This window comes from Fusarium musae, chromosome 3 (genome assembly GCF_019915245.1).
Source record: "Fusarium musae strain F31 chromosome 3, whole genome shotgun sequence".
Classification (NCBI taxonomy): Eukaryota; Fungi; Ascomycota; class Sordariomycetes; order Hypocreales; family Nectriaceae; genus Fusarium; species Fusarium musae.
The window spans coordinates 1,803,612-1,830,032 of record NC_058389.1 but is presented as its reverse complement, the minus strand read 5'-3'; the positions used below and the strand labels follow the sequence as shown (position 1 = coordinate 1,830,032).

At 48.2% G+C, this 26,421-nt stretch overlaps 9 protein-coding genes across 9 annotated transcripts; 4 read left to right on the top strand and 5 right to left on the bottom strand.

Annotated features, from left to right (window-relative positions):
- Positions 1 to 107: 107 nt before the first annotated feature.
- J7337_004031 (uncharacterized protein) lies at positions 108 to 929 on the top strand (the record flags this gene model as incomplete). Its single annotated transcript, XM_044821734.1, has 4 exons — positions 108 to 135; positions 182 to 214; positions 271 to 680; positions 732 to 929. 4 exons carry the CDS (start codon positions 108 to 110, stop codon positions 927 to 929), a joined length of 669 nt encoding a protein of 222 aa, XP_044683067.1.
- A 1,352-nt stretch (positions 930 to 2,281) lies between these two features.
- J7337_004030 (uncharacterized protein) lies at positions 2,282 to 4,228 on the top strand (the record flags this gene model as incomplete). The annotated part of the gene is made up of 4 exons (XM_044821733.1): positions 2,282 to 2,568; positions 2,614 to 2,990; positions 3,037 to 3,854; positions 3,902 to 4,228. 4 exons carry the CDS (start codon positions 2,282 to 2,284, stop codon positions 4,226 to 4,228), a joined length of 1,809 nt encoding a protein of 602 aa, XP_044683066.1.
- A 106-nt stretch (positions 4,229 to 4,334) lies between these two features.
- J7337_004029 (uncharacterized protein) lies at positions 4,335 to 5,605 on the bottom strand (the record flags this gene model as incomplete). The annotated part of the gene is made up of 4 exons (XM_044821732.1): positions 4,335 to 4,451; positions 4,498 to 4,938; positions 4,987 to 5,156; positions 5,203 to 5,605. The coding sequence occupies 4 exons, from the start codon at positions 5,603 to 5,605 to the stop codon at positions 4,335 to 4,337; spliced, it is 1,131 nt and encodes a 376-aa protein (XP_044683065.1).
- Positions 5,606 to 6,124: 519 nt separating this feature from the next.
- On the bottom strand, positions 6,125 to 7,456 carry J7337_004028 (uncharacterized protein; the record flags this gene model as incomplete). Its single annotated transcript, XM_044821731.1, has 1 exon — positions 6,125 to 7,456. The coding sequence occupies one exon, from the start codon at positions 7,454 to 7,456 to the stop codon at positions 6,125 to 6,127; it is 1,332 nt and encodes a 443-aa protein (XP_044683064.1).
- A 957-nt stretch (positions 7,457 to 8,413) lies between these two features.
- GRP78 (78 kDa glucose-regulated protein) lies at positions 8,414 to 10,609 on the bottom strand (the record flags this gene model as incomplete). The annotated part of the gene is made up of 5 exons (XM_044821730.1): positions 8,414 to 8,599; positions 8,650 to 9,894; positions 9,947 to 10,187; positions 10,239 to 10,423; positions 10,475 to 10,609. 5 exons carry the CDS (start codon positions 10,607 to 10,609, stop codon positions 8,414 to 8,416), a joined length of 1,992 nt encoding a protein of 663 aa, XP_044683063.1.
- A 3,393-nt stretch (positions 10,610 to 14,002) lies between these two features.
- On the bottom strand, positions 14,003 to 15,073 carry J7337_004026 (uncharacterized protein; the record flags this gene model as incomplete). Its single annotated transcript, XM_044821729.1, has 1 exon — positions 14,003 to 15,073. One exon carries the CDS (start codon positions 15,071 to 15,073, stop codon positions 14,003 to 14,005), a length of 1,071 nt encoding a protein of 356 aa, XP_044683062.1.
- A 1,095-nt stretch (positions 15,074 to 16,168) lies between these two features.
- J7337_004025 (uncharacterized protein) lies at positions 16,169 to 17,736 on the top strand (the record flags this gene model as incomplete). The annotated part of the gene is made up of 5 exons (XM_044821728.1): positions 16,169 to 16,374; positions 16,424 to 16,599; positions 16,654 to 16,741; positions 16,795 to 17,575; positions 17,623 to 17,736. 5 exons carry the CDS (start codon positions 16,169 to 16,171, stop codon positions 17,734 to 17,736), a joined length of 1,365 nt encoding a protein of 454 aa, XP_044683061.1.
- An 842-nt stretch (positions 17,737 to 18,578) lies between these two features.
- On the bottom strand, positions 18,579 to 21,056 carry J7337_004024 (uncharacterized protein; the record flags this gene model as incomplete). Its single annotated transcript, XM_044821727.1, has 3 exons — positions 18,579 to 19,786; positions 19,831 to 20,022; positions 20,072 to 21,056. The coding sequence occupies 3 exons, from the start codon at positions 21,054 to 21,056 to the stop codon at positions 18,579 to 18,581; spliced, it is 2,385 nt and encodes a 794-aa protein (XP_044683060.1).
- Positions 21,057 to 21,636: 580 nt separating this feature from the next.
- Positions 21,637 to 23,509, top strand: CCT5 (T-complex protein 1 subunit epsilon; the record flags this gene model as incomplete). Its single annotated transcript, XM_044821726.1, has 5 exons — positions 21,637 to 21,649; positions 21,706 to 21,723; positions 21,773 to 21,821; positions 21,884 to 23,000; positions 23,048 to 23,509. 5 exons carry the CDS (start codon positions 21,637 to 21,639, stop codon positions 23,507 to 23,509), a joined length of 1,659 nt encoding a protein of 552 aa, XP_044683059.1.
- Positions 23,510 to 26,421: the final 2,912 nt, after the last annotated feature.

Sequence of the window (26,421 nt, the reverse complement as noted above, 5' to 3'; positions counted from 1 at the left end):
CAGATCATCCGATCAAGTTCAATGCTCTCGACAAATGGGCAACGATGAAATTTGTCAATATTTGCACAAGCATTCGCTAACTTTTGAGCAGCCTTCGAATGTTTCCCATGGCTCGAGACCATGCTCACAATGAGAGTAGGTTGCGCGCTCATTGCTTCTGAAGCATCGCTGACATTATCAGATTTCGAAGTTGTTGCAGGTTTTTTGAGTCCTGGTAAGTGATGAAAATCCTACCATATATGAAACATACCTGAACTAACGAGATATCAGTCAGCGATGCCTACAAAAAGAAGGGCCTAGCTCCTGCTCATCACAGGATTGAGATGTGTAGGCTTGCGACCGAAAACAGCTCTAAGTGGCTAATGGTCGACCCATGGGAAGCTGAGAGCCCGACTTACATCCCAACGGCCAAAGTGCTTGATCACTTTGACTATGAGATCAATGAGGTCATGGGCGGTGTTGAATGCACTGACGGAACTCGAAAGCGCTGCCGCATTGTGCTTCTTGCTGGCCTCGATCTCATCCAGACCATGTCGACTCCTGGTGTGTGGGACGAGCGTGACCTTGACCACATCCTGGGCAACTATGGCGTTTTTGCTTTGGAGCGTACAGGAACTGAAATTGATTCAACCCTGGCAAACCTGAAGCAATGGGAGAAGAATATTCACATAATTCGTCAGGTATGTTGTTGGAACCATTGCGTCAGTATTGTGATACTAACCATGGTACAGGTCGTTACCAATGACATCAGTAGCACCAAAATTCGCCTATTGCTCAAACGCAACATGTCGATTGACTATTTGATTCCTGATCTTGTAGTCAGCTACATTTTCGAAAATAATCTTTATCGGGATCTCGATATGCCTGACTCGAAGGGCAAAGAGAACGCCATTACGAATGGGCCCGATGCCGGCACCAGCACTGGTTGATTGTTTCTGTCCCGGCGGTAAACGACAGAACCAGTACCCACACAGACATCGATCCCGATACAGCTGCCGAGCTTTGAGCACGGTAGCCGAATCATCGAGAGCTCACGACATAAAGACCAGAGCCCAGGCTGTGAGCGAGAGCAGCTTGTGATCTTATGTTTGAGTCGTTGCGATTTTCAGGGTCTAAGGACCAATGTTAGTCATCGCAATGAACCATAATGGTTGGGTTGTCCTAAAGGCATCGAGTGTGGAATTCAGAAGGCGTAGTGATGAGGAGGTGGACTTTTCACTTTCCTTAATGACAGGACGTCGCTCTTGACGCAACCTGCTTTGTATCAGCGGTTGGATAAAGCGCACTTTTGAGCGGAGATATTTCCATCAATTGAGGCATACAAAGACGGGGCATCCCGCTATCTTGGGCCCAATCTGTTACTATCCATGCTTAGCAACTCGCCGGCTTCGTCGGAGGTCTCCGACTGTTGATATGCACGTGTCCTCGAAATTGAGGACGAATTGTAGGTCTTTAATTGGAGTTACCTCGGCCCGCTTCGATAGTCTTTGTTGCCTTGGTTTTAAAAAAAAGAGCCTTAAGTTTAAGCTTGTTGGCAAGCCATGATTTTATAGAGAACCAGTTGGGTAACCAACATATGGAGTTTTTGCTAGATATATACCCGTTCACATCACTAGGACCAATGACACAATTTATTGTTTTCTAATGGCTGTGCCCTGAAACCTGAATGATTCCTGAATGATTTCGATTGGACGAATGATAAATCAACTGCCCCAATTCTATGAATTGCCAAGTCTTCCGTCCTTTAATGGACGGAAGATAGCTTCCTGAGACAATATCTCCGGCTCCCTCTTTCTCTGGCAAGATTGCACGAGGGCAAAGTCAACCAATGAGTGTTTCCAATCTGTTGATGATTTACAGGGGCCAAGACGAAAGAGCAACAAGGCCTCCAAAGCTACAAAAGGGACCTGCAAAAAAGGGCAAAGCGTGAACCCCCCCGGCGGTCGCACAATCGACGCTGACTGGCCACCTCCAATTTGGCGCATAGATAAACGTGCCAGATCGATAGGGCATTTGGAGGCTTGGCGGCGATACTGGACGGTTATGGCCATGGCAAATTATAGGGATAGACCTTTTGCCAAGGGGAGAGAGCTCAGCGCGGAATCGCTTTCGGTGACCTTTTGGGTCTTTTGCGCCGGGGCCAAATTGGTGTAGATCCAGGATAGGTAGGTAACCCAGAGAGAGTCTTGGAGGCTATCGTGAATACAAATAGCTGAGCGCGGCCTTGTGGATCATCTTTTGAGAGCAGGGCAGTTCAAGTGTTTCTCGACTCATCTTCATCATGAAGCTTCAATTCTTCGTCTCTTCCCTCATCAGCCCTCTGGCTGCGGCGTTGACCATTGCTGAGATCAATGGCAACAGCTATCTCTCTTCCTACGCTGGCAAGAATGTCACTGGTGTAGAGGGTCTCGTCACAGCTGTTGGCAGCTCTGGCTTTTACCTGCGGTCAACAAAGCCTGATCGTAGCTCTGCTACCTCCGAGGGACTGTACATCTTTGGAAAGTCGGCTGTGAGCAGCGTCTCTGTGGGAGATGTCATCACACTTGATGGTCTCGTTGAGGAGTACAGGTTAGTTTCGTCAACTCAGGCAGGAAGCATTGCTAACATCGTCAGGTCCAACAAAGACTATGTCTATCTCACTGAGATCTCTTCTCCCAGAAACATTGTTGTTAAGTCCTCTGACAACAAATTCAAGCCCAAGGTTATTGGCAAGGACACCGGTAACCCTCCTGGCAAGCAATTCTCTAAGCTTGATGACGGCAATGTCTTTGCTGTTCCCAACAACGAGTCTCTCATCTCGGTGTCCAACCCCAAACTACAACCTAACACATACGGTCTTGACTTTTGGGAGAGTCTTGTTGGTGAGCTTGTCACTGTCCCTAAGGCGTATGCTCTCAGCCGACCCAACAACTTTGGCGATTTCTGGGTCAGGGGCAACTGGAAGGTTTCTGGTCTGAACAAGCACGGTGGTCTTACCATGGTCGGCAACGGTATGTAAAACTTCTGTCTGAAGTGCTTCCTTGGCTAACAATCCAGATGCCAACCCTGAGGCCATTATCATCGGCTCACCTCTCGATGGCACCAAGAACCCTAGTGACACCAAGCTCGGCGACTACGTTGGTGATATCACTGGCGTGGTCTCATACGCCTTTGGCTTCTATCGCATTCTTCCCCTGACTGCCACCAAGGTCAGCAAGCCTTCCAACGCTGAGCACCCTGCCGTCAGCTTCACCAGCAAGGGCTCTTGCAAGGGCATCACAGTTGCAGACTACAACACCGAGAACCTCAACCCTGCTTCTGCTCACTTGCCCCTTGTCATCAAGCAGATCGTTGAGAAGCTGCGAACTCCTGACCTTCTTTTCCTCCAGGAAGTTCAGGACAACAGCGGCGCTACCAATGATGGCGTCGTTTCCGCCAATCAGACTCTCGCTGCCTTGGCCGACGGTATTGAGGAGTCCAGCGGTGTTGTTTACGAATGGGCTGAGGTCGAACCTGACAACAACGAGGATGGTGGTCAGCCCGGCGGTAACATTCGCCAAGCTTATCTCTACCGTCCTGATAGAGTTGAGCTCGTCAAGCCCAATCAAGGTGGACCTAACGACGTCAACGCCGTTGTCGATGGTCCCTCGCTCAAGTACAACCCTGGACGAATTGACCCTGCCAACCCTGCCTGGGATGATAGCCGCAAGCCTCTCGTAGCTGAGTGGAAGCCTGTCAAGGGTACAAAGAAGTCTTTCTTTACTGTCAACGTCCACTTTGGTAGCAAGGGTGGCTCGACTTCCCTGCATGGAGATGCTCGCACTCCTGTGAACAAGGGTGTCGAGAAACGCACCAAGCAATCCGAAATTACTGCTGTAAGTGTGAATGTCATTATGCATAAAACCCAGCTGACAACTTGTAGAACTTTATCGCAGAGATCCTCAAGAAGGACAAAAAGGCCCACGTTATTGCCGCTGGTGACTTTAACGAATTTGCCGCCGTTGCACCCCTTCAGACTTTCGTCAAGACATCCGGTCTTGTTGATGCTGATGAGGCTGCCAAGATTCCTGAGACAGAGCGATACACATACCTCTTTGACAGTAACTGCCAGGCTCTGGATCATATGTATATCAGCAAAGAGTTGCGCAGGAGCATCAAGTATGAGCATCTGCATATCAACACTTGGCAGAATACGGCTGGTGAGGTCAGCGATCACGACCCTAGCGTTGCTATGTTTGATTTGTGTTAGATACAATGATACAGCATATGATTATATAAATAGGCAGTTAGATCCGCTTGCATCATCCCTAAACATAGATTTTATCGAATGGGTGTACCATAGCCATGAGTTTTGACTAGTCCTCGCTGCTGTCTTCGTCATCATTAGATTCTTCTTCTCCTTCATCTTCCTCTTCATCGCTATCATCATCTTGGCCAGGATCCGGCATAACAATGCTATTCAAAAATGAAACCTAAACTTGTCAGCATGTTCAGCAATGAATTTAACATACAACTTACATATCCAACCATAGGACGTATAATCTCGCTGATCTTTTCTTGCGCATCATCCCGGCAGAAGATATTGTCGTCTATCTGTGTTCCAACAGTAAAGTTCCTCAACTTGAGTAGCGCAATATCACGATGTTCTGCCGTGAAGCCTTTTGGCTTAGTTTTAAGCGCATTCTCTTTGTTCTTTTCTGCAAAAGCAAGGAGCGCCGCGTTGGGATCGGATTTGTTGGCAGCTTTTGGTAAGAATATGCGCTTGAATGCCTCGTCATTGAGTGCGCGGCGCCATCGATTTGGTCGTTCGTCAATGCTTGCGCGGAGTTTCTGCATTTGGTCGCCGCTGGGACACCATAACCCACCACCGATGAAAGACCTTTTAGGCTCGCAGTGGATATAGTAACAGGCGTACGGGCCTTTGCGACCAGTTCGAGACCAAGCAGCGGAGAAGTGAGGCTATAATTTTAGCTTTCCATACGATTTTTTGGTCAATTGAGCTCGTACCTTGTATGGTGTAGGGTCTTTACTGAAGCGAATGTCTCTATGGATTCGAAAAATGACGTCTTTGATGGGAAGCTCGGGGATCGTTTCATCGGCTGTTATAACGGTTTCGGATGCGCACTCAACAAAGGAGTTCCAATCCTTCAAAGCGCGACGGTATTCTCCGTCATGCGCTGTACATGTCAGTAATGATTTGGCAGCAAGTGAAGGATGGCTTACACTTCAGCCAAGATCTCTGGTTATGGGCTTTGAGATCTCGCAAGAACAACAAGGTATTCTTGTGCAATTTGAAATCTTCATATTCTACACCATCTGTGTCTCTCAACTTCTCCAATGGAATGATGGTAACTTTGGGGGGCGCATCCTCATCATCATCTTCGTCATCATCATCCTCCTCCTCCTCTTCTTCTGGCTCCTGAGCTAGCTCATCTTCGTAGGGTTCCTCGGATTCTTCTTTTTTAGGCGGCTTCTTTGGAGGTCTTCCACGTTTCTTTGGTGGTGGCGCATCACTCTCTTCTGTATCCTCACTGCCTTCGAAGTATTGACTTTTAGTGGTGGAGATTCTCCTTGAGCTTCGCCGGCTGCTGGTGATTTCCTCTACAGGTCGTTTTCGAGGTGGCATATCGCACAGGCTGTGATTTTGGCAATGAAAGAGTTGAATGACAGACAGTCTCACTAATGGTGTCAATAGATAAGGTATTCTTGAGCAAAGAAAGGAAGGTCATGTCGTCATTCCCATTGTCGCGCCTGTCGACGCGTTTCGAGACGCGGGCTCACGTGAGTCGATGAAAGAGTCACGTGTCAATAGCAGGATGCGTCCGTCTAGTGGACTCGTTTTTGATCCCTCGTGTCAATGACCGACGGGAGCAACCACGGTTGGAGTACAGATAAATATTTGTCTCTGCCAATAAAAGTCTAAAAGTCATTCGAAACTTCAAAACAAGCAATTTTTCAATTGAGACATTATATCGTTTTCGTTTTCGGCATAGTGCATGACCTCTGCTGTTATATCATATAAGGCGTATCATATAAGGCATATCTGATCGAGTTTCCTGGAACCAAATGACGCGCCATCTCAACGACAAGTTTGGCTTCTCTTATATCCAGGCTCTGCTTCCTGTCACCAGTGTCTCCATATCACTCAATCTGCCCCTGGTCCCCTGACCGCCCCAAGTCGGTCCTTGCATGCAAACAGTTTCTCCAGAAAGCTGATATCTCCAAGTTTCTCGATAAGCCACCTGTCGGTATCCCTCTGGTAGTCCTGTTCCTCTGGTTTGGCAGTCATTTCGACCAGGATCGCACATATGCGGGCTACGGCCTTGAGGCGCTCCCAGCACTGGCTCTCCATGGCAACCTCTTCCTCTGGTAGGTAAATGATCTTGCCGACCTTGAAGAGCCTCCTAGACCACAGGCAATCAAACAATCCCTTCTTCGTTTCATCTGTAAGCTTTTCCTCGTACTTCTTCCAGGCTTCGACTGGGATAAGAGACCTCTCTTGCTCCGTCTGGGCAATTGCTATGCTTAGACGCTTCAGTGCCCTTTCATGCTGTTCAGGTGTTGGCTTCTGGTGCATTCGACCTAGCATCTCGAGCAGCTTTGGTTTGAAATCTTTCCACTGTTGCTCTTCGATGCCCTCAACTGCTGCGACAACTTCGAGAATATCCGACCTGCAATACGCAGGTAAAGTCTCGGTGTCGGCATCGTTCATGTGCATATCTCCTCGACCTTGTGAGTGCCTCTCGGGAGCAGATTCATGGTGTTTTTGGCCCTCAGCTGTGCTATGTTCCCCGTTCATCTCTTCTCCTTTGTCTTGAGACGAGGTAGCGCCAGAATCAATATCCATAGGGCCCAGCACACTGACGCCGTCATCGTTGACCGTATCCTCAGGACTGGGAAACTGAGTGGGAGTATTATCTTTCGACTGATGTGCAGTGCTGAAAACTGCAGGTTCGGAGACGCCGCCTTTGCTTTTGCTTGTGTTAAGCTTGATCCGTTTTCTTGGGCTGTCATCAGCTGTTGACAGAGTCTTGTTCGCAGCCTCTGCCGCTAGGCGTTTCTGGGCGTTGTTCATGGGGCTTTCCGGCGGAGTGGCATTGGATCTCTTTCTATTGGATTTCTTCTTTTTGCGATTTCGGGTCTTCTGTTCACTGAAGACAGTGCCGATGATCTCAATAAACTCCTCGGCAGTGGTTGCAGCATCCAGCTGAGGGCGCTTCTCAGTAATATCGTGGTTCGGTGGGAAGAAGGCAACGTGCGTCTCGGGTTCAGTTCCATCAGTGAACTTGAGGTTATAATTCGCTTGGTTTCTGGCGGTAGTCAAATTGTGGCCGCTGGTAATTGCGATGGATTCGATCAAGTCGATGAGGCTGCTACGCAGGTGTACAAACTCAGCGTTCGCGTCACGGCCCTTCGCGCCAGCCTCAGAGAAAAGATCTTCGAGCGACTCCATGAAGTCATTACCTGGGATCGCCATCGTCAGGAGTGTATATGGTAAGTTATCAAAATGATTCTTAGGAGATCCCTTCGAAGCCGTGCATGTGTGGTGTTTGATTCAATGATTTAATACAAAAGAAGGTTACAGTTGTGCGGAGGAAAAACAAATGTATCAAGAATGCGTTATCGAGAAAAGGCAGCAATAGAGAAACACTGTCAATACAATCATGCGTCGCTTTGCTATTGTTAACGTGCCTGGCACTGCCCTGTTCGTCCAGTGACACCTTGGACCCTTCACAAGTACAGCAGCACGTAACAGAAACTCATATCTGCAAAGATATAATTGGTGAATAAGATAAATAAAAGTGTAAGACTTGATGCGCGAATCCTTCATAAGCACAATGTGCTCTGGCGATGTTGGGTCATCCCATGTTTAATACACCATGATCACTCCAGGGATAATCAAGGTTCTTCATCAAAAGTTTTGGCCAATATGTGATTCACTACTCCGTAAGTACCTAGGTAGGTATACCAATATGAGCACTGCCTAGCTAAGAATTTTGGATATGATACTCAGTGTTGAGGTCAAAGGCTACCTCAATTCTTCAACAAAGCCCTATGGGGTACTGTCTCATTACGGATAAGCCAGGAGACCTGTAAACGACAAAGGGAAGAGTCATGGTAAAGGCCAAGCCAAATATCATACTACTTGTAGGCTAGATCGAAAGTGAAGAGACCCTTCAAGGGCCATTTAGCTTTACACCGTGTCGCCCTTTGCCCGCCAAAGTTTGTATTGATAAACCTGTCATTCACTGGGGTTCATTCAACATGGATGGACTACGCGCACACCATTATTACTCAACACAGATAGGACTTTAGGTTGACTGAAAATCATGATATTGCGCTATCTACTTTACACCCTGCGCATCCTAGCTCCAACCAAACACCGAAACAAGGAGTTCATTTATGTTCTTTTCCCAAATGTCAGTCTATGCATTTAAAGCTCATCATGGATGTTGTCATCCTGCTCGGCACCAGCGCCACCGGCACCCTGGTACATCTTGGAGGTGATAGGGTAAGCGACGTTGGAAAGCTTCTCCTTCTGTTCCTCGAAGTCCTCAGCGGTAGCGTCAGCACCGTGCTCATCGAGCCACTCGTTGGTCTCCTTAACAGCCTCGAGGATCTGTCAAAGTTAGTATATGCATTTCTAGTGTGAGCAGTGGAAGAACTTACAGTCTCCTTGTCCTCCTCCTCAATCTTGCCACCGAGACCCTCCTCGTCGTTGACCTGGTTCTTGAGGGAGAAAGCGTAGTTCTCAAGGCCGTTTCGGGCCTCAATACGCTCACGGGTAGCCTTGTCCTCCTCGGCGTACTTCTCAGCCTCAGCGACCATGCGCTCGATCTCCTCGGGGGTAAGACGGCCCTTATCGTTGGTAATAGTGATGGACTCCTGCTTGCCGGTGCCCTTATCGTGGGCAGAGACCTTGAGGATACCGTTGGCGTCGAGCTCGAAAGAGACCTCGATCTGAGGCACGCCGCGAGGAGCGGGAGGAATACCGGTAAGCTCGAACTTGCCGAGAATGTTGTTATCCTTGGTGAGAGATCGCTCACCCTCAAAGACTTGGATCAAGACCACGGGCTGGTTATCAGCAGCGGTAGAGAAGATCTGGCTCTTGCGGGTAGGGATAGCGGTGTTGCGGGGAATCAGCTTAGTCATCACTCCACCGGTGGTCTCGATACCAAGGGTCAAGGGGTTAACATCCATGAGGACAACACCAGAAGTACCCTCCTCACCGGAAAGGACTCCGGCCTGGACAGCAGCACCGAATGCAACAGCCTCATCGGGGTTGATGCCCTTGGAAGCCTTCTTGTTGAAGAAGTCCTCAATGAGCTGCTGAACCTTGGGGATACGGGTAGAACCACCGACGAGAACGATGTCGTCAACGTCAGACTTCTTGAGCTTGGCGTCCTTGAGAACCTGCTCAACAGGCTTCATGGTCTTCTTGAAGAGGTCAATGTTGAGCTCCTCGAACTTGGCCTGGGTAAGGGTCTCTGAGAAGTCCTTGCCGTTGTGGAAAGCCTCGATCTCGATGCGGGTGCTCTTCTGAGAGGACAGAGTACGCTTGGCCTTCTCGGCCTCACGCTTGAGTTTACCCATGGCCTTGAGGTCCTTGGTAATATCGACGTTGTTCTTCTGGTTGTACTGCTTGGCGAAGTAGTTGATGACTCGCTGATCGAAATCCTCACCACCGAGATGGGTGTCACCAGCGGTAGCCAGGACCTCGAAGATACCGTCATCAATGGAGAGAAGGGAGACATCGAAGGTACCACCACCGAGATCGTAGACGATGATCTGTCGCTCACCGTCGGTCTTGTCAAGACCGTAGGCGATAGCGGCGGCGGTGGGCTCGTTGACGATTCGGAGAACGTTGAGGCCGGCAATGATACCGGCATCCTTGGTGGCCTGTCGCTGGTTGTCCTACGGAGGGTTAGCCGGCTGGTCAGCTCGAAAGAGGCAAGTCAAAACTTACGTTGAAGTAGGCAGGGACGGTAACGACGGCGTGTGTGACCTTCTTACCGAGGTAGCCCTCGGCAACCTCCTTCATCTTGCCAAGAACCATAGCAGAGATCTCCTCAGGAGTGAACTGCTTCTTAGCGCCATCAACCTCGACCTGGACGACGGGACGGTCATCACGGTTGACGACCTTGAAGGGGAAGTGCTTGATATCACCCTGGAGGGTCTTCTCGGAGTACTTGCGGCCAATGAGTCGCCTAAACAATTAGCATTGTGCCGTGCAATCAGAGGAGTTCATGTGTGCATACTTGATATCGTAGATGGTGTTCGTGGGGTTGGCGGCGGCCTGGTTCTTGGCGGCGTCTCCAACCAAACGCTCGTCCTCGGTGAAGGCGACGTAAGAGGGAGTGATTCGGTTACCCTGATCGTTGACGAGAATCTCGACCTTGCCCTTCTGCATCACACCGACACAGCTGTATGTGGTTCCAAGATCCTGAGCTAGTTAGCGGGGTCATCATGAGTGGGCGAGAAGCGGTAAACGTACAATACCGATGACGGTGCCGTAGTTATCGACCTCGTCGGCCTGAACAGTCTGGACGAAGGCCAGAGGAGAGAAGAGGAGGGCGATCCAACAAAGGAGTCCCAGGCCAAGGGCCATCGAGCTCCTTGAACGAGCCATGATGAGCTCTCTGTAGTTGCTCTGCTTTCGAAAGCGCAACAAGACTCTGAAAAGGAAAATGAGAAGAAAAGTGATCAATCAATTATAAAGCAGAGGCTTCTGAGTCTCGAGCCTTGCACACAAATTGTTTGGTATGGAGGAGAGAGGGGGTATCTTTGAATGGTTGAAGGAAGAAAAGGAAAGCCCGACAACTTTATTAAGTAAGGTGCTTGTCTACCAAAAAAAACAACTGTCCACTATCAACGAAAAGGCCAGATTTACAGGATACTTCACCAGGAACCAACGTTCCCCACACGTGACAGGGGTCCCAAAGGTATACACTGTGCAAGCCGCCATTTCAGAGTTCTCTTGAATAAGTTTATTGGAGGGTTTTAGGGCAAGGCTGTTGACCCTGGCACCTTAAACACCGAGCGCCTCAATCTACAGGGACAGTGTGTCATTGTTGGCCTCTGCGTAAGACGCCACTTGTGTATCACTATTCTAGCATTGAAGTTATTTGCAAAGAAGGTGTTAGAACAAAGTATCGCGTGTGTTTTCTATAGGCTTCTACGCATCGTGAGTCATGCGAGTCCTCTGCCCGGTTTAACTCTACCGGATGTGACAAAGATTGAGAACCTTGTAGGCTGAGATGCTTCCTTTGCTCGAAAGTACAGTTGGCTTCTTTCCTTTGCTTCGAGAATATTCTTAGCAGAACCTGGTCCTGATTCGGAGCCTTGCTCCGAAGGTGTCCTTTTGGATGAGTGTGACAATGACAGAGGATCCTCATATCCCTTAATATCGCCAATCGCTAACGTAGGCACCATCGACAAGCTATCAAGAAGTATGTAAGCGCATCATGGTTATCCGCATCAATGGTATTGCCCAGAGTGGTTGTACTGTACGTGTTACACCACCCGACGTTGTAACTTTTTCCCCAAGTGAATGATTCCTTGAGCTATGATTGGGTGAGCCAAAGTTACCCCGCCACCCTAGACAACCATGTGAACTATCATGAATGGACTCTCTCATGATCCCTTTGGATTTTACGATGCTCTTCTCCCTTTTCTAACTTTAGGCTATTTTTTTATTCTCCTAGGATAATTCACACAAAAGGAACACATCCACTTAGATTGATATTTACCCTTTTTAGAATTTCTAGCACGAGGCCTAATGCAATCTAACCCTCTATGAGTCTGAAGCTTTTATGATCAGAATTACATATAAAAAGGTGTTAATAGGATTATCTGCATCCCTCACTTGTCTTCCCAAATGGCCATTTAAAGAAGAAGAAATAAAAGATAGCAATTAGTAGCCAAGTAAAGGGGCCACCAAGGAAGGCCAAGAGGAAGATAAAATGGAGAGTGATAATAAGGAAACAGCTTTGCCTAGGCATCTCTCTAATGGCAGCACTACTGAATACATACTACAAATACAGCAGACACCAAATGAGATGGAGAGCATCACTTGTTCAATTGAAACGTCCGCAGAATGGCATGGACATCTTTCAAGGCATTACGCACGATATTTGCTTGGCCACCCCTTCTAGAGTGGTAGTTCTAGGCGTTTCTGTCTCCACAAGCTCCCTTCAAGGCGGCATGTCTCACCCGGCGAAGCGATGCACTTGTTAACAGACACACTCGAATTAGAGCCTATGTTGATTAGAAGATACGATTTACGGTGGCGTAACCAGGCTCGCTGCCTCTTACAGATGGACAATCCCATCAACGGGCGATACACAAGGAGCTGGTGAGCCCGGCTAGTTAAACAATGACAGCTATCACTATTTACAGCTTGTTGGAGCTCGGAGTTTGGGATGGATATTCCAAATAAATAGGACTGGAGTCCCTGGGCTACTGCTCCTCAAAGTAATCTCTCGCGTTTCATTTCAGGGCTCTTTCAGTTGAGCCTGACCGGCGGAGTCGTTCTCATCTTGGAGCTCGAGCTTGTCTAGATACTTCTTCGGAGCGGATGGGGATAGAGAGGTTCACTTGATAGACTGCGCTATGTCAAATTCATAGTCTGAAGTAGGTTTCGTCTTCTATGGGAAGTCCATTCAAGATCTGGTCGAGTTCGAGCTTCGAGAGTCAGGCTAGATATGAGCCATATAGCTCCCCTGCAATAACTTGATTGATACGACTCGTTATTAGTCTGTTAGTATCACCAGGTTCACCTAAACAGGTCCAACATATTTTAGGACCATGCTATAACAGAATCGAATCGCGTCCTGCTACAAGTATCTTAAAAAGTTACCCTATAACACAACTGTTAACAGGGGAATTTCTAATACTTGTCGCGAAAGCCCCGGAATATACATTGAGTGTGAAATAATAACAGGCTCTTCATCTGTAGTCTGGCATAAGATTAAGTAAATGTAAGTAAATTTAGGCCAACCTAGATTAGGATAGGGAAAATGAGGTAGAATTAGGTAAATGTAAACAAATTCAGGCATGACTAAATCATCTTAAAGAGTTCAATAGGTAGCTAAAACCCTTGTGGAGAGAGGTCATGGATTTGCTCTTATCACATTACCCGAAGCCTTACATGATATGAACACTGTCGAGGGGCCACTGGGCTTGATGGCAAAGGAGGAGGTTGTGGGCTGAGACATGACGGCCTCCCAAGGGTAAGAGAGCGGGGAGTAAAACGAAGCCCGACCCAAGAATTCTTAATCGGTTCGTGAAGGCTTCAACTAGGCTCACCAAACGCCAATGACCTATTGACCCCAGGGTTGTTGAGAGTACAGATAGAAAGGATAACAATCTGTCACGAAGTGTCCAAAGGGCCAGAGAAAAGGAGAGGGCGTCGTTGCGTGAGGAAACGTCTTGCCCAAATGAGCAGACTGAATGGATGGAGGTGATTGAAGAAAGAAGAAAGTAAAGGAAAAGTGTGCGAGAGGAGGTATTTAAGGGGCCAGCTATACAAAGGTGAGCCCGTGGGTATGACTGTGATTCATCAATTAGCAGTTTGATAAGCATTTGAAACTGCCAATTCTCTATAACTTGTAACGTGAACGTGTTGAGTGTATCATGAAATAACCAAGAGAGCTGGAAATGATAACATACAGCAAATATGTGGATCTTAGTAAAACTGTGTAGTGTTTCTCTTATGATAATAGATTTGCCAACTTATTGAAGTGTAGGATATGCAAGAGAAGAGTTGTTGATCTCAGCGGCCCGGGTTGTTGATAATCTGAGTGTCTCGATCAACCAGGGACTTGGAACCATCTCGCTCAATGGCTAACAGCAACACAGGCGGACTTGCAACAGTGCTAAAAGGTCATAAAATAGGCGCCAAAAGGAGAACCAGATATTGAATGATCTCATTTCAAGGTGTTTGTGTTTGGGAAGTTAAAACTACAAATATAAGTCTTGTTACTCCTCGCTTGTGCATGGAACAATATGCATCAAATACAGTCTACATCAACTTCTTTCCCAACTCATCAGGAATTCTATAAATTTCCCCAGTCTTGTCATCCTGAAGCCAATGTTGTTCTGGAAGAACCGTTGGGTTGGGATCTTTGATCGGCTGGATCAAGGTTCGATGCTCATGGTAGTGGATGGACCGCGTACGCTTGGGTTCGTAAATTGTATGAACATGAGGCCTAATATGCTCATGAACAACCGGGTCTTGATTGTGAACCGTTCTGTCAAAGTCAAGGCTGTTCTGGAGGTGAAAGTTGGCCTCGCCATTGGAGCCAGCGCGGACTTCCTCGTTGATCCGGTCAAACTCGGTGTCTCTAGGATGAATAGCCTCCAGGTTCTGGCGAATATTGGCTTCTTGACTTGAGTTTGACTCGAGGTTAACGTCTGATTCTTGGGATAGGGGCTTGATATGAGTCGCCGCGTGCTTGGGCCCTTCTTCACCAATTGCCAATTGCGAGAGTTTTGCTTGCGTAGGATTGGTGCCTTCAACAAGGTCGAACGGAGTTGAAGGGTCGATATCTATCTCTGGAACTGTTGATTCGTTCGGAGAAACGGTCAGCCGAGACAACCTCGTCTCAAGGCCACCTGTATTCTCTGCTTGGTTTGACCTCACTATCTGGTACGTAGTGTCCTTGGAGTGTTTTGGCTCTGTCGAATACCGCTGGATTTCACGATAAGACGCATTTCCAGCAGTTTCATCCCCACTCCAGGCAGTGGCATCTTCCGGCTCTAGGCTGGGGCGAGGCCGTTCTAGTCTAGGCGTTCTAGGTGTTGGATCTGCTCTCAACGGTTGAATTGCCGGATGAGCTAGAAAGTCGCCTGTGTTCTGGGCCTCAACCGTAGGCTGTGCGTGTGAAGCTTCAGGCCCGTTATGCCTTTCAGTCTTTGAACTCCTGCTCAATAGACTCAGGTCTTTCTGATTTGGAGGCTGAGAGTTCCTACTCGACTCAGTCAAGCTGTTCTTGTTACTTGCTGAGTGCGAGTCTGAACCCTCGGAAGTGTTAGCTCGACGGAAAAGACGTGATGCCCTCTTCTTGATGGCATTTTTGAGACGGCCCGCCATGAGACCGGCGTGTTAATTGGACGAGTCCAACAACAACGGGATGAGAGATAAAAGTGACGGAAACAGGAACAAGGGTTGGAGAAGTTTGAAGTGTATTAGTGATATTACGCACAACTTACAAGTGTGGTCTCTACGGGCTGTGATGAAATGTGACTGTTGTGATTTGATTCGATTCAGAGACACAACATTTCATCGTTGGGGATACGAAGCATCGTGGTTGCAGCATCTTTACATCACATCACCTTATTTCGCCATAGACCGAATCGCGAAGTCAGCTGGGATCGACGGACAGGATCTGACGGAAGTTTGCGTGTGTAAGGGCGAGGCGAGGTACGATGACGCTGCCTATTTGCAGATTGGCAATGCTAAGCTTCACTAGCGCGCTGTAGGCTCGATCTTGTCAGGCTTGTCTCAGCACTGCTTGGCAGAACCTGCTCATCATTTCCTGTTATCCCCCACATCCCTTTGACTTTCGGAGAAATTAGACCAGGTTATCACCAATTTCGACACGTCAGTCAATGCTTTCCGGTTGCGGATATCTGCTCCTACCGGCTGAGGCTCAACACGCCATCCACTCGGATGGGTGAGACATGCATTGAGCCTCGCCCTTTATCTGCTGAGATCGTTCTTCGATCATGACGTCGATGAAGGCCTCTTTCAGCTGTTGAGCTGCAGGTGTCAGGCCGTACTGACTCTGGAGCTGCCTCTTCCGTTGACGTGGAGGTAGCCGTGGGGACCAAGATACGCGCCAAATGAAGATCGCGGGATGACATGGAAGGCTTGAGGTCGTCATCATTGGAGCTTCGATGTGCTCCTCCTCAATCTCGATAGCTCGGAGCTCACGTTGGAACTCACCGTTGGCTAAAGCTATGAGATGACGTCCATGATGCTGCCCATGATGAAGAGGCGGGCAGTTCGGACAACGAGACGACGTAAAGAGTATTCAAGTATATAAACTTAAGTGTACCTCGACTTCTTTAGCAATATTCTCATCCCATCATCAACAACACAAAAGCCACAGCGAAACAAACATCAATCAACAATCGCCCCCATTGAATCCCATACACTTGTAACCTATAACCCAAATCATACACAATGGAGAAAGCAAAGCAGGCCGTTTCTAGCTTCCTTTCCAATGATGGAAAGCACAGAACCACTGTCGACGAAGATGTTAAGCCTCACGTCACTCAGGAGCATGTTATGCCTCATCAGCATGAGCAAGTGACCACTGCCCTGGATAAGGAGGTTCATCAAGAGCACCATCATACGACTGTTCAGCCTATCACTCACAAGGAGACTCTGTAAGCAACCTTTTCGTTTCCACATGTTTGTAACTGCTAACAAACTCAGTCCTGAGCAGCACCACCACAACCTCGTCCCTGTCGAGCACAAGACTTTCCACCATGGCAATGAGCAGGACACTCGGGCTACACTCGACCGAGAAGCTGCTAAATACAGAGATACCAGTGAGATCCACAGTACCACTCACTCTACTGAGACTGCTCCCGTTGTCACCGGTGAACGAAGTAAGTCACCTAAACCTCATGAACCCACAGCAAAGCTAACAACGATATTTACAGTTCATCACCATGTCCATGAGCATGTGCAGCCCGTGATTAATAAAGAGACTGTCCAGCCGCACGTCGTTCACACCACGATACCCATTCAGTGCGTTACATATGTTGATCGTGAGGAGGACATTGAGCTAATTTGATCGGCAGCGAAACCCACCACGCCGCACCTGTTCATCATGGAACTTCTACTCTACCAACTAAGACTCTAGAAGAGTTCACTCAGGAGCGCGGCGGTCTCAAGGAGCGAGCAGCTCAGAAGCTCACTGAGTTTGAGGGTTGCCCTAAGCCGTACCGACGAGAGCTCCAGAGCGAACAACTTGAAGGTGACAAATCCATGCACCTCCACGGCCATGGTGACAACTACGGTGAAAACCAGGCTTTCTCTGGTCGAGAGGGCCATGGTATGGGAAGCAACACTGAAGGTCTGGCCGCTGGCGCCGCAGCTGGCGCCGGGGCTGCTGCAGCTACTCGCAAGCACCGACACGGTATCGGCCACAAGGAACGTCGTGGATCTGCCTCTAGCAGCAGCTCTGTGAGCTCTAGTGACGAGGAGTCCCGCGGTTTGGGCAAGTCATCCAAGACAAAGAACCGTGGCCTCGGCAGCTCAACCGGAACTGGCGTTGGAGCCGGAGCCGCCGCCGCCGCTGCTGGCGCTGCTCACTCTCATCACCAGAACCGTGAAGGTGCCGCAGCTGCTCCCTCTACACTTGAAGGTAACCGAGGCATCGCAGGTTCTGGTATTCCCGGAACTGCCGGTGCTGGATCAGGTGTAGAGTCTATGGGTACCACTGGTAACATGAGCAGCTTTGGCTCCACCAACCGTGGAATTGGAAATACCAACACTGCTGGCCTCAACAAGCCTCACACCGGCGAATATGACCAGGTCAAGACCGGAGGTCTTCACAATGACCCTTTGAACAGTCAACACGTAAGTGTTTTTACCATTCATGATTTGAACTAAACTAACATGCACAGTCTCGTGGTGATTCTGGCGTTGGTATGCAGACTGGCAAGAAGCCTTCCCTGATCGACCGACTCAACCCCATGAAGGATGCCGACGGTGATGGAAAGAAGGGATTGTTGGACTAAAGCCTTTACTCAATGCTCGGAGAAAGGCTAAACCGATTGTACGATTAGTGATACATGATTAGTTATGCATGACGCATGCAAGTTTAGCTTAGTTGTTCTGTATTTACCAAGGTTTCTCAAGCTCCTTCAACGCATCATGACATATAGTGAACTCTAGTCTCCATATCAAATCTCCTTCCGTCGATTCTTTGGATGTGATTGATATGACAAGGTTTCCTGCTTATTTTCTTGCCACTCGGTAACTTTGATCGTTCTTATCCCTTGGATTTCTAATCCGATTTCAGCAATCCCGAACTTTTCCCCATGTATGGCGTATCTTGATTTCAATATATGTATATGGGTGTGTAGTTGTTAGTCGACTTTGTGATCCGGGCTCTTGTTCACGACAGGATGTGTAGTTACTGATTGCAATGAACACTTCACATCCTGGAGTTGGTATAGACAAGATGGACGTCATAACTTGGTTACATGTTCCCGTGCCGAGAATGGCAAACGCTTCAATAGCATGTGGATGATTCAGGAATCAGCCAGTACCTATGTATGAACGCACGTGAGCAATGAGCACTACTCTTCCTGAGCATCATTCAGCCTTTAAGAGCAAAAGCCTTGAGATATTTGATGTGGTAACTAAATTAAACAAGGTAAAGTCACACTAAGTTTCTTAACATTTTGCAAAGGTTTATCCTCACCTATGTATTTTGACCACTTAGGATAGAGAGGCCCGATGTTTTCTCACACTCCCTCCCGCCAGTTGACTCCAGTATTCACTATTACTTCACTTCCAAGACACCAAACACGCAATCAATAGTATCTTTTCTGAAACCATTTTTCTATGAATATTACTACTCTAATAAGCCAGCAGCGACAGTTTCACCTCCACTTCGGATCACAACTCTTTGCCCCGACTCAAGAGGAACCTTGGCCGCCAGTTTGATGACTACTCGAGCGACACCACCAGGCTGCACAACTCTGGGTTTCTTCTTGACAATCGCCCCAGTGGCCTTGTCCAAGGTTGCTGTGATCGAAACAATCTGCCCAGCTGAATGCAGTCGTCCACGATGGAGATCAACCGGCATGGGCATGAGATGCTCAAATGCCATGGCTTTCATGGTGAAAGTGTCACCACAGCTGATAGGATCTTTGGTATGGCATAGCATATCGCCAACTCGAATGTGAACAGGGTCGATATTAGTCAAAGCAACACTGACACTTTGTCCAGCAACAGCCCAGTCTTGCATGTCCGAATCCACCATTATTGACTTGACATATGCTTCTTCTCCACTTGGCTGCACTAATAGAGCATCGCCAATCTGAACAGAGCCAGCATCAACTCGACCAGCAATAGTCGTTGTGCCAAGCTGCGATCTGAAGACCTCAGAAATAGCCATTCGGAACGGGTTCTTGAGAGCACGTGTTGTTGATGGCTCTGAGTTTTCGAGAGCCTCAATCAGAGTAGGGCCAGTGTACCAAGATGCAGCTGTGTCTTCTGTTCGGCGAACAAGATTGTCGCCATTGAGGCCAGAAATAGGGACGAAATCAATGTTTTTGGGTTGGAAGCCAAGACCAGCAAGAAATGCGTTGACCTGCTGAGCAATTTCGTCAAAACGCTCCTGTGACCAGCCAACCATGTCCAGCTTGTTGACGGCAATGACAAGCCTTTGAACACCCAGACTTCGTAGGAGAAACACATGTTCTCGGGTCTGCCCCTTAAGCCCCTTCTCATAGGCTCCAGTATTTGCGTCAATGACCAAGATAGCAAAGTCAGCTTGACTGGCACCTGCGATCATGTTGGGTACAAAATCTCTGTGACCTGGGGCATCAAGAATAGTGAAGCTGGTCTTCTCTGTCTCAAAATGGTTTGTCGCAATGTCGATAGTGACACCACGTTCTCTCTCCTCACTTCTTTGGTCCATTACCCATGCCAGGGCAAAAGACTGTTTGCCAGACTTTTCAGCCTGCTTTCGGTACCGATCAATAGTGTGCTTCTCGACAAATTTAAGTTCCAGTAACAAGCGGCCCATCAGTGTACTCTTGCCAGCATCGACATGTCCTACTTGATCAGCATAGAACATAGGTGAAAACAGGCGAACTTACCGACTACAACAAAACTGATACTTCTCTTGTTGGAACTATTTTCATATTCCTTCAAAACATCAAGCCCCTTGCTCTTAGGGGGCGGAGCCTCAACAACATTCAACTCCGCAACGTCCTTTTCGACTTGAGAAACGTCCTTGTCTTTCTCCTTTTGGGTCTTTTTAGGAGCCTTGGCTACTGGCTTTTTTCCCGCTGAATGGAATTAGATTAGCCGATTATTTCGTCCTTGCAAAACTCGAACCTTTCGCCTGAGCTGCGAGCACCACGTCATCGGGACTGGGTTCGGCGAAAGCTTCGGCGACATAAATGGGAGAGGATGTATATGGCATAGCAAAAATCTCGTCAGGCCTTGGGGCTTTGGACGGAGCAGATCCAAAGAGCGTCCTGGCAAAGGCGGATGGGGCAGCCCGAGGCATTATGACCGGAAGGTTCTCATCTATAAGCCATCCCTTGGGATTGGAATTGATGTCTTTCTGGTTGTCGGCGATAGCTACACCCTCTGTTGATTCCTCTTGAGGCGGCAATTTGACTTGTAGTGTAGGTTCAGGAGCCTGGCGAGCTTGACCCAAGACTGGCTGGTTCTCTTTTTGTGACTCATTGATGGAAAGTCGTTCCAGACCCTTTCCGGCCCGTTCCAGCTCCTTTTTCTCTTCGGTCTTCTTCTTCCTAGCGGCCGCAAGAGCTTGAAGCTTTGACATCTTGGGAGGCCCCTCGCCACCTCCCAATAAGCCACCACGAGGACACTCTGGCTCAATGAAGACAGTCCGACGTTCTTCAGGTACGTTCATCCAAGGCATGTCGTCAAAATGCCATGCCGGGACTCCTAGAGCGGGTGGAGGATCCATGATAGGCGTATGCTCGTTTGACAGACGTCTGTGGTCTGCTCCAGTCCCAAAAAGGCGTTGCGAAGCAGAAAAAAAGACTGACATACCTTCTGGCGCTTTCTTTGCTGGTTTGGGGGCCGGGGCAATGAATGTCTTCATTAAATATGTGACTGATTTGTCGATATCGTAGTAATAGTGCCACAAAGCTTCCTCGATTTGTGCTTTTGTCACCTTGTTCGCTTCAGTGCCTAGAGCTCGACGGACCTCTGCTGTTCCCTCCTCCATGGCCTGGCGATCTTCTGGGCTGAGCTCGTCTTCTACTTCGTCTTCATAGTCATCTCCGTCAAATTCGGATACTATGTCGTTTGCATTGAAAGTATGAACGATTCGATGGCGTGACATCTTGTCTAGCTGGACTGGTAAGGCGAAAGATGGGTTCGTTTCAAAGATGTGGTCTGGCCCAGTTACCGGAGGGTATTAATAGAGGGAAGAGTCTGAGGGCGAAGAACAGAGGGTATCGGGGGCTTTATAGGCAGAAACGAAGAACAAGAATGTAAAATTTGAAACAGTCGCAAGCAAACTTCTCGATCTGCTTCGGAGAGTTTGTGTTCCAAGATTAACTTAGGATAAGGTCTGGATGTGTTTTAATGATGTATCGACTATTGGTGTGGGTAAGCTGGTAGTGGGGTTCACGCTCTCACGACTTATGATCTCACTGAACCAACTGCTGAAGCCTAAGGTTGTGGCGGGGCTAGCGGGGTCATGCCTAACCCCTGATTCGGACTATCTTGTTCCCCCGCGCCGCGCATCGGTGTGCGTGCAAGGCACCCAAATCTTCAAAAAATTGAGGTGGGAGATTCGATCAAGAAAACAATAGAAGCTCCAGGTTGCCACCATATTTCGTGGGACTTTTTCGACATCGCCGTAAACGCCTTTACTCTAGCGGATACAGCTCCCCACGGGTGGACAAGTCACAGTCAAGATGGATTCATTGAGTGAGTCCTGCACAGTTTTGTTAATGAGGGGCGAGGGGTAGCTAACGAGGGGACAGATTTGGATGTGTCAAATGGTAATTGCGACGACTTGACATGATGGTGATTTTCAGCTAACAACAACAGCGGCGGTAATGAAGGATGAGCAAGGCCGGCCTTTCATTGTCGTCAGGGAGTGAGTTGGCCATCATTGCAGCCTCACCGTTATTTCCAAACCCTTCTAATAATATCTTTTAGTCAGGGGAAGAAGAAGCGCCAGTTTGGCAACGAAGCCGTCAAGTCCCATATTCTCGCCGCTCGAACAGTCGCCAACATCGTCAAGTCCTCTCTCGGACCCCGTGGACTCGACAAGATTCTCATCTCCCCCGATGGAGATATCACCGTGACGAACGATGGCGCTACGATTCTACAGCAGATGGAGATTACAAACCACGTTGCTAAGCTACTAGTGGAGCTTTCCAAGTCTCAAGACGATGAGATTGGTGACGGTACCACTGGTGTCGTTGTCCTCGCTGGTGCTCTGTTGGAACAGGCTGCCGATCTTATCGACAAGGGAATCCACCCTATTCGAATTGCCGACGGTTACGATCAAGCTTGCGATATCGCTGTTGCTGAGCTCGACAAGATTTCAGACACCATTGAGTTCTCCCGAGAAGAGACCTCCAACCTTGTCAAGGTCGCCCGAACAAGTCTGGGCAGCAAGATTGTGTCCAAATCTCATGATCAATTTGCCAACATCGCCGTTGATGCCGTTCTCTCTGTTGCCGACCTCGAGCGAAAGGATGTCGATTTCGAGTTGATCAAGGTTGATGGAAAGGTCGGAGGAGCCCTCGAGGATACCCTTCTCGTCAAGGGTGTCATTGTCGATAAGGACTTTTCTCACCCTCAGATGCCTTCAGAAGTCCGGGATGCCAAGATTGCCATTCTCACATGCGCGTTCGAGCCCCCGAAACCCAAGACCAAGCACCACCTGGATATTACCAGCGTCGAGGAGTTCAAGAAGTTGCAAAACTATGAGAAGGAGAAGTTTATTGAGATGATCCAGCAGATCAAGGACACAGGTGCTAACCTGGCTATTTGCCAGTGGGGTTTCGATGATGAGGCCAACCATCTCCTCCTCCAGAACGAGCTACCAGCTGTCCGATGGGTCGGTGGTCCTGAGATTGAGTTGATTGCTATTGCTACCAACGGTCGAATTGTTCCCAGATTTGAGGATCTTACAGCCGAGAAGCTGGGCAGTGCTGGTATCGTCCGTGAAATGACTTTCGGCACAACACGGGAGAAGATGCTTGTCATTGAGGAGTGTGCCAACACCCGAGCTGTTACAGTCTTTGTCCGAGGCAGCAACAAGATGGTGAGTCCTGTTGATGGTCAAGAATGAAAACAATGCTAACAACCCAGATAATCGATGAGGCTAAGCGATCGCTGCATGATGCTCTTTGCGTGGTGCGAAACTTGGTCCGCGACAACCGTGTCGTTTACGGTGGTGGCGCTGCTGAGATTGCTTGCTCTCTGGCTGTTGAGGATGAGGCCGTCAAGACACCCGGTCTTGAGCAGTACGCCATGCGTGCCTTCTCTGAGGCTCTTGACACCGTCCCCATGACATTGGCCGAGAACAGTGGTCTCAACCCTATTGCTACTCTGGCCGAGGTCAAGAGTCAGCAGGTCAAGGCAGGTCCTGAGGGCCGAGGAAAGCTTGGTGTTGACTGTATGGGACGCGGAAACAACAACATGAAGGACGCCTTTGTTATCGATCCTCTTATCGGCAAGAAGCAGCAGCTTCAGCTCGCCACACAATTATGTCGCATGGTCCTCAAGGTCAACAATGTTATTGTTTCGGGAGCGGATGACAACGACTTTTAGATGAAGATAGATGAGCGATGAATGAATACATGCTTGTCGATCTCATCATTGCGAGGATTGGTTATGCAGGTAGATGATATCCATGTATGTATAATCAAAAGTACTGTATATTCTCCGTACTTGATGTGCATGTTGACCGTTGTGATTGGATGCCCTGTAATGATGTCTGACAGGGATCGGAGTAATTCCAGTTCCCTTGGCTTACGTGCAGAATCGAGACACGCCGAACCTCCAGCAGGATTCATCAATGGATCTTGACCCTAAATCAAATACATATCATTGATCTAGTCAAACATTCTCTATGCAGTCTTCTGAGCCTGCGGCATTTGCCCAGCCAGATTCCTTAGCCGACTCCAATACTTTGACTGTCGTCACCAAGAGGCGTCCTATCCCTCGAAAAGGTCATACCAAGTCTCGGGCAGGTTGCTCCAGTTGCAAACGGAGAAGAGTAAAATGCGACTTGACCACACCAGAATGCGGTGCATGCGAACGCTTAGGCCTGGAGTGCGAATACCTGAATAGACCCAGACATGGTAGTCAAAACTCAGCGGTTGTCATCTCGCGACCACTGGGAACTGAACCAGTTATGTTCGATTACAACGATCTCAACTTCTTTCGGCATTTCCTCTTTAAGCTTATCCTCCACTGCCCATAGATGGATTCACAGTGTGGCAAATGGCCTCACAGCGTTCACATTCAGTAAGCTGAATGTCATGATTATTGGTTATGTGACTAATACGCAAAAGTATGACTTCTTACTGCACTCTATGCTTGGGCTTGGAGCATCTCATCTAAGTTTGATTACTCCTAACGGGTATGAGAAAGCGGCCTTGAAGCATCGAGTTCTAGCAATCAGTGCCTTGAATAAGCATCTCGCAAAACCTGGTCTTACCAATCAAGACGCCGAAGCAGCGTTTGGAGCGATGCTTAACTTGACTTTTCAATCTGCATACATGAACGACGGGCTCATAGACTTTCTCACAATGGTCAGAGGCTGTAAGTAAACACTCAGTAAACTCTACGGGCCACTTTTGCTCATCCTTTTAAGGTTGGCTCGTCGGTACACAACCTCATGTTGATTTAGATCACACTATCTTCAAGACATTCGGGCGTGTCAGTTATCTCGAAAAAATCAAGGCTATAATACGAGACGGCCATGAAACGAATCACTATCTGGATAAAGTCATTGCCGAAGGATTCTGTCAAAGTGTGCAGAAGCTTGGTCCTTTGTGCCACAGCGTTGCTGAGTTAAAATACTTGGCCCATATGCAAAGAATCGCTACCTTAGCATCTACAAACCCTGCCGAAAGTTCGTTTCCCTTGTACTTTGGCTGAATTGTTGCTAAATTTTAGGCTACCATGAACTCGCTTTCCTGTATGATGGGCTTGGAAACCTAAACAGCAACGATTTTGCTTCATTCATCGACCCCACGAATTATGCTTCACAGCTCGTCATCTTACACATGCTGGTTCTTGAATTCGTTATGAGCAGGAAGTCAGTCGAAGGAGACAAGAGATCTGCGTCAGGGAAGAAAGGTTATTACTGCAGAAAAGCTATGTCTAAGGTCTGGGTGCAGCAAATTCTCCGAAAGCTTCCTATTGAGTACTACGAATATGGCGAGTGGCCCCTGAGATTCATCAACAGTCTCAATTACTCGTTTGACGACGAAGACCAAGTTTGGAAACCTTTTTTTCTAAGCAATGGTAGAACAGTTATACCAGCCAGGGAGACACTTTCTTTAGCTGTAATATAGCTTTAGAGTCTATTAACAATACTGGGTACAGACATGTTCCTAAAGACAACCGAACCACTGCCAAACCAGCCATTCCAACCTAGATCCTTCTTCCATGCTGTTCAATACAATCTCGGAAGGACCGTGGATGCAAAACCTGCGAGATATCCCAGTCGACACTTGATCAATCGACAGTCTATGCGAAGACTATTTGGGCCCCTCAGCAAGCTCGATAGTATCTTCAGTCCGAATAGACTTGGACCGGGCGCCATTTCTTCCAAGATATCGACTTGGATGATAGAGACAAAATATACCTATAGCAACAGCCATCGGCAGGCTTTCGAAAACCCAGAAGAGCCACTCATGGCTGAAGGCATATGTATCTCTCCCTCCAGCAAACTCAACGACACGAAAGATGCAACGAACCTGCCAAGTTAACTTGTGTTATAACCATATCCAGATGACTTACCATTATCAAGATACTCGAGATATAAACTGCAAAGACAACTTTCTGCCAACCCCTAGGGGCATCCTCAACAGCCATACGAAGGGCAAGGATATGGAAACGTCTAAAAACGCAAAGAAAGAGGGAGAAGGCGGCAAGCTGGAATGCCAGTCCGACTACGAGAACCTTGACTCCAATCCTCTCCATTTCTCCTTGCCAGTTATCTGAGCTTGCGATACCAGAACCGCTGCCTTGGATGAGAAAGGCAATTACATCGCAGAAAACAAATATCGGGGTAAGGCGACGGCCTGGAATTCGAAGGATGCGGTGGTGGGATGGAGGAAGAACGGCGAGGATGAGACGGCTAATAAGAAGATAATTTCCAGCAGCTATAAGGACCGGAGCGAGGACCGTGTAAGTGAGAGTCAGGACAAAAGGCGTCTGCCGTGTTCGTTAGAGGTGAGAGGAGACTCAACAGTAACGGACCAACTCACTATCTCTGACTTGTTCTGAACAGAATGGATTCTGAGACTATAAGCAGCAACTTCTATTGCTGAGCCTATAACTACAACAATGAAGTACCAGGCTCGGTACTTGATCAGAGTGAGGTATGCAATGGCAAGGAAAATTATGCCATAGACAACAGTACCAATCACAGCAAGTGGGAAGGATGGATCGTACATCCAGATGGACTCTTGATCTTGCATATTGATTCAGTCGTTCGGGAACTTAAA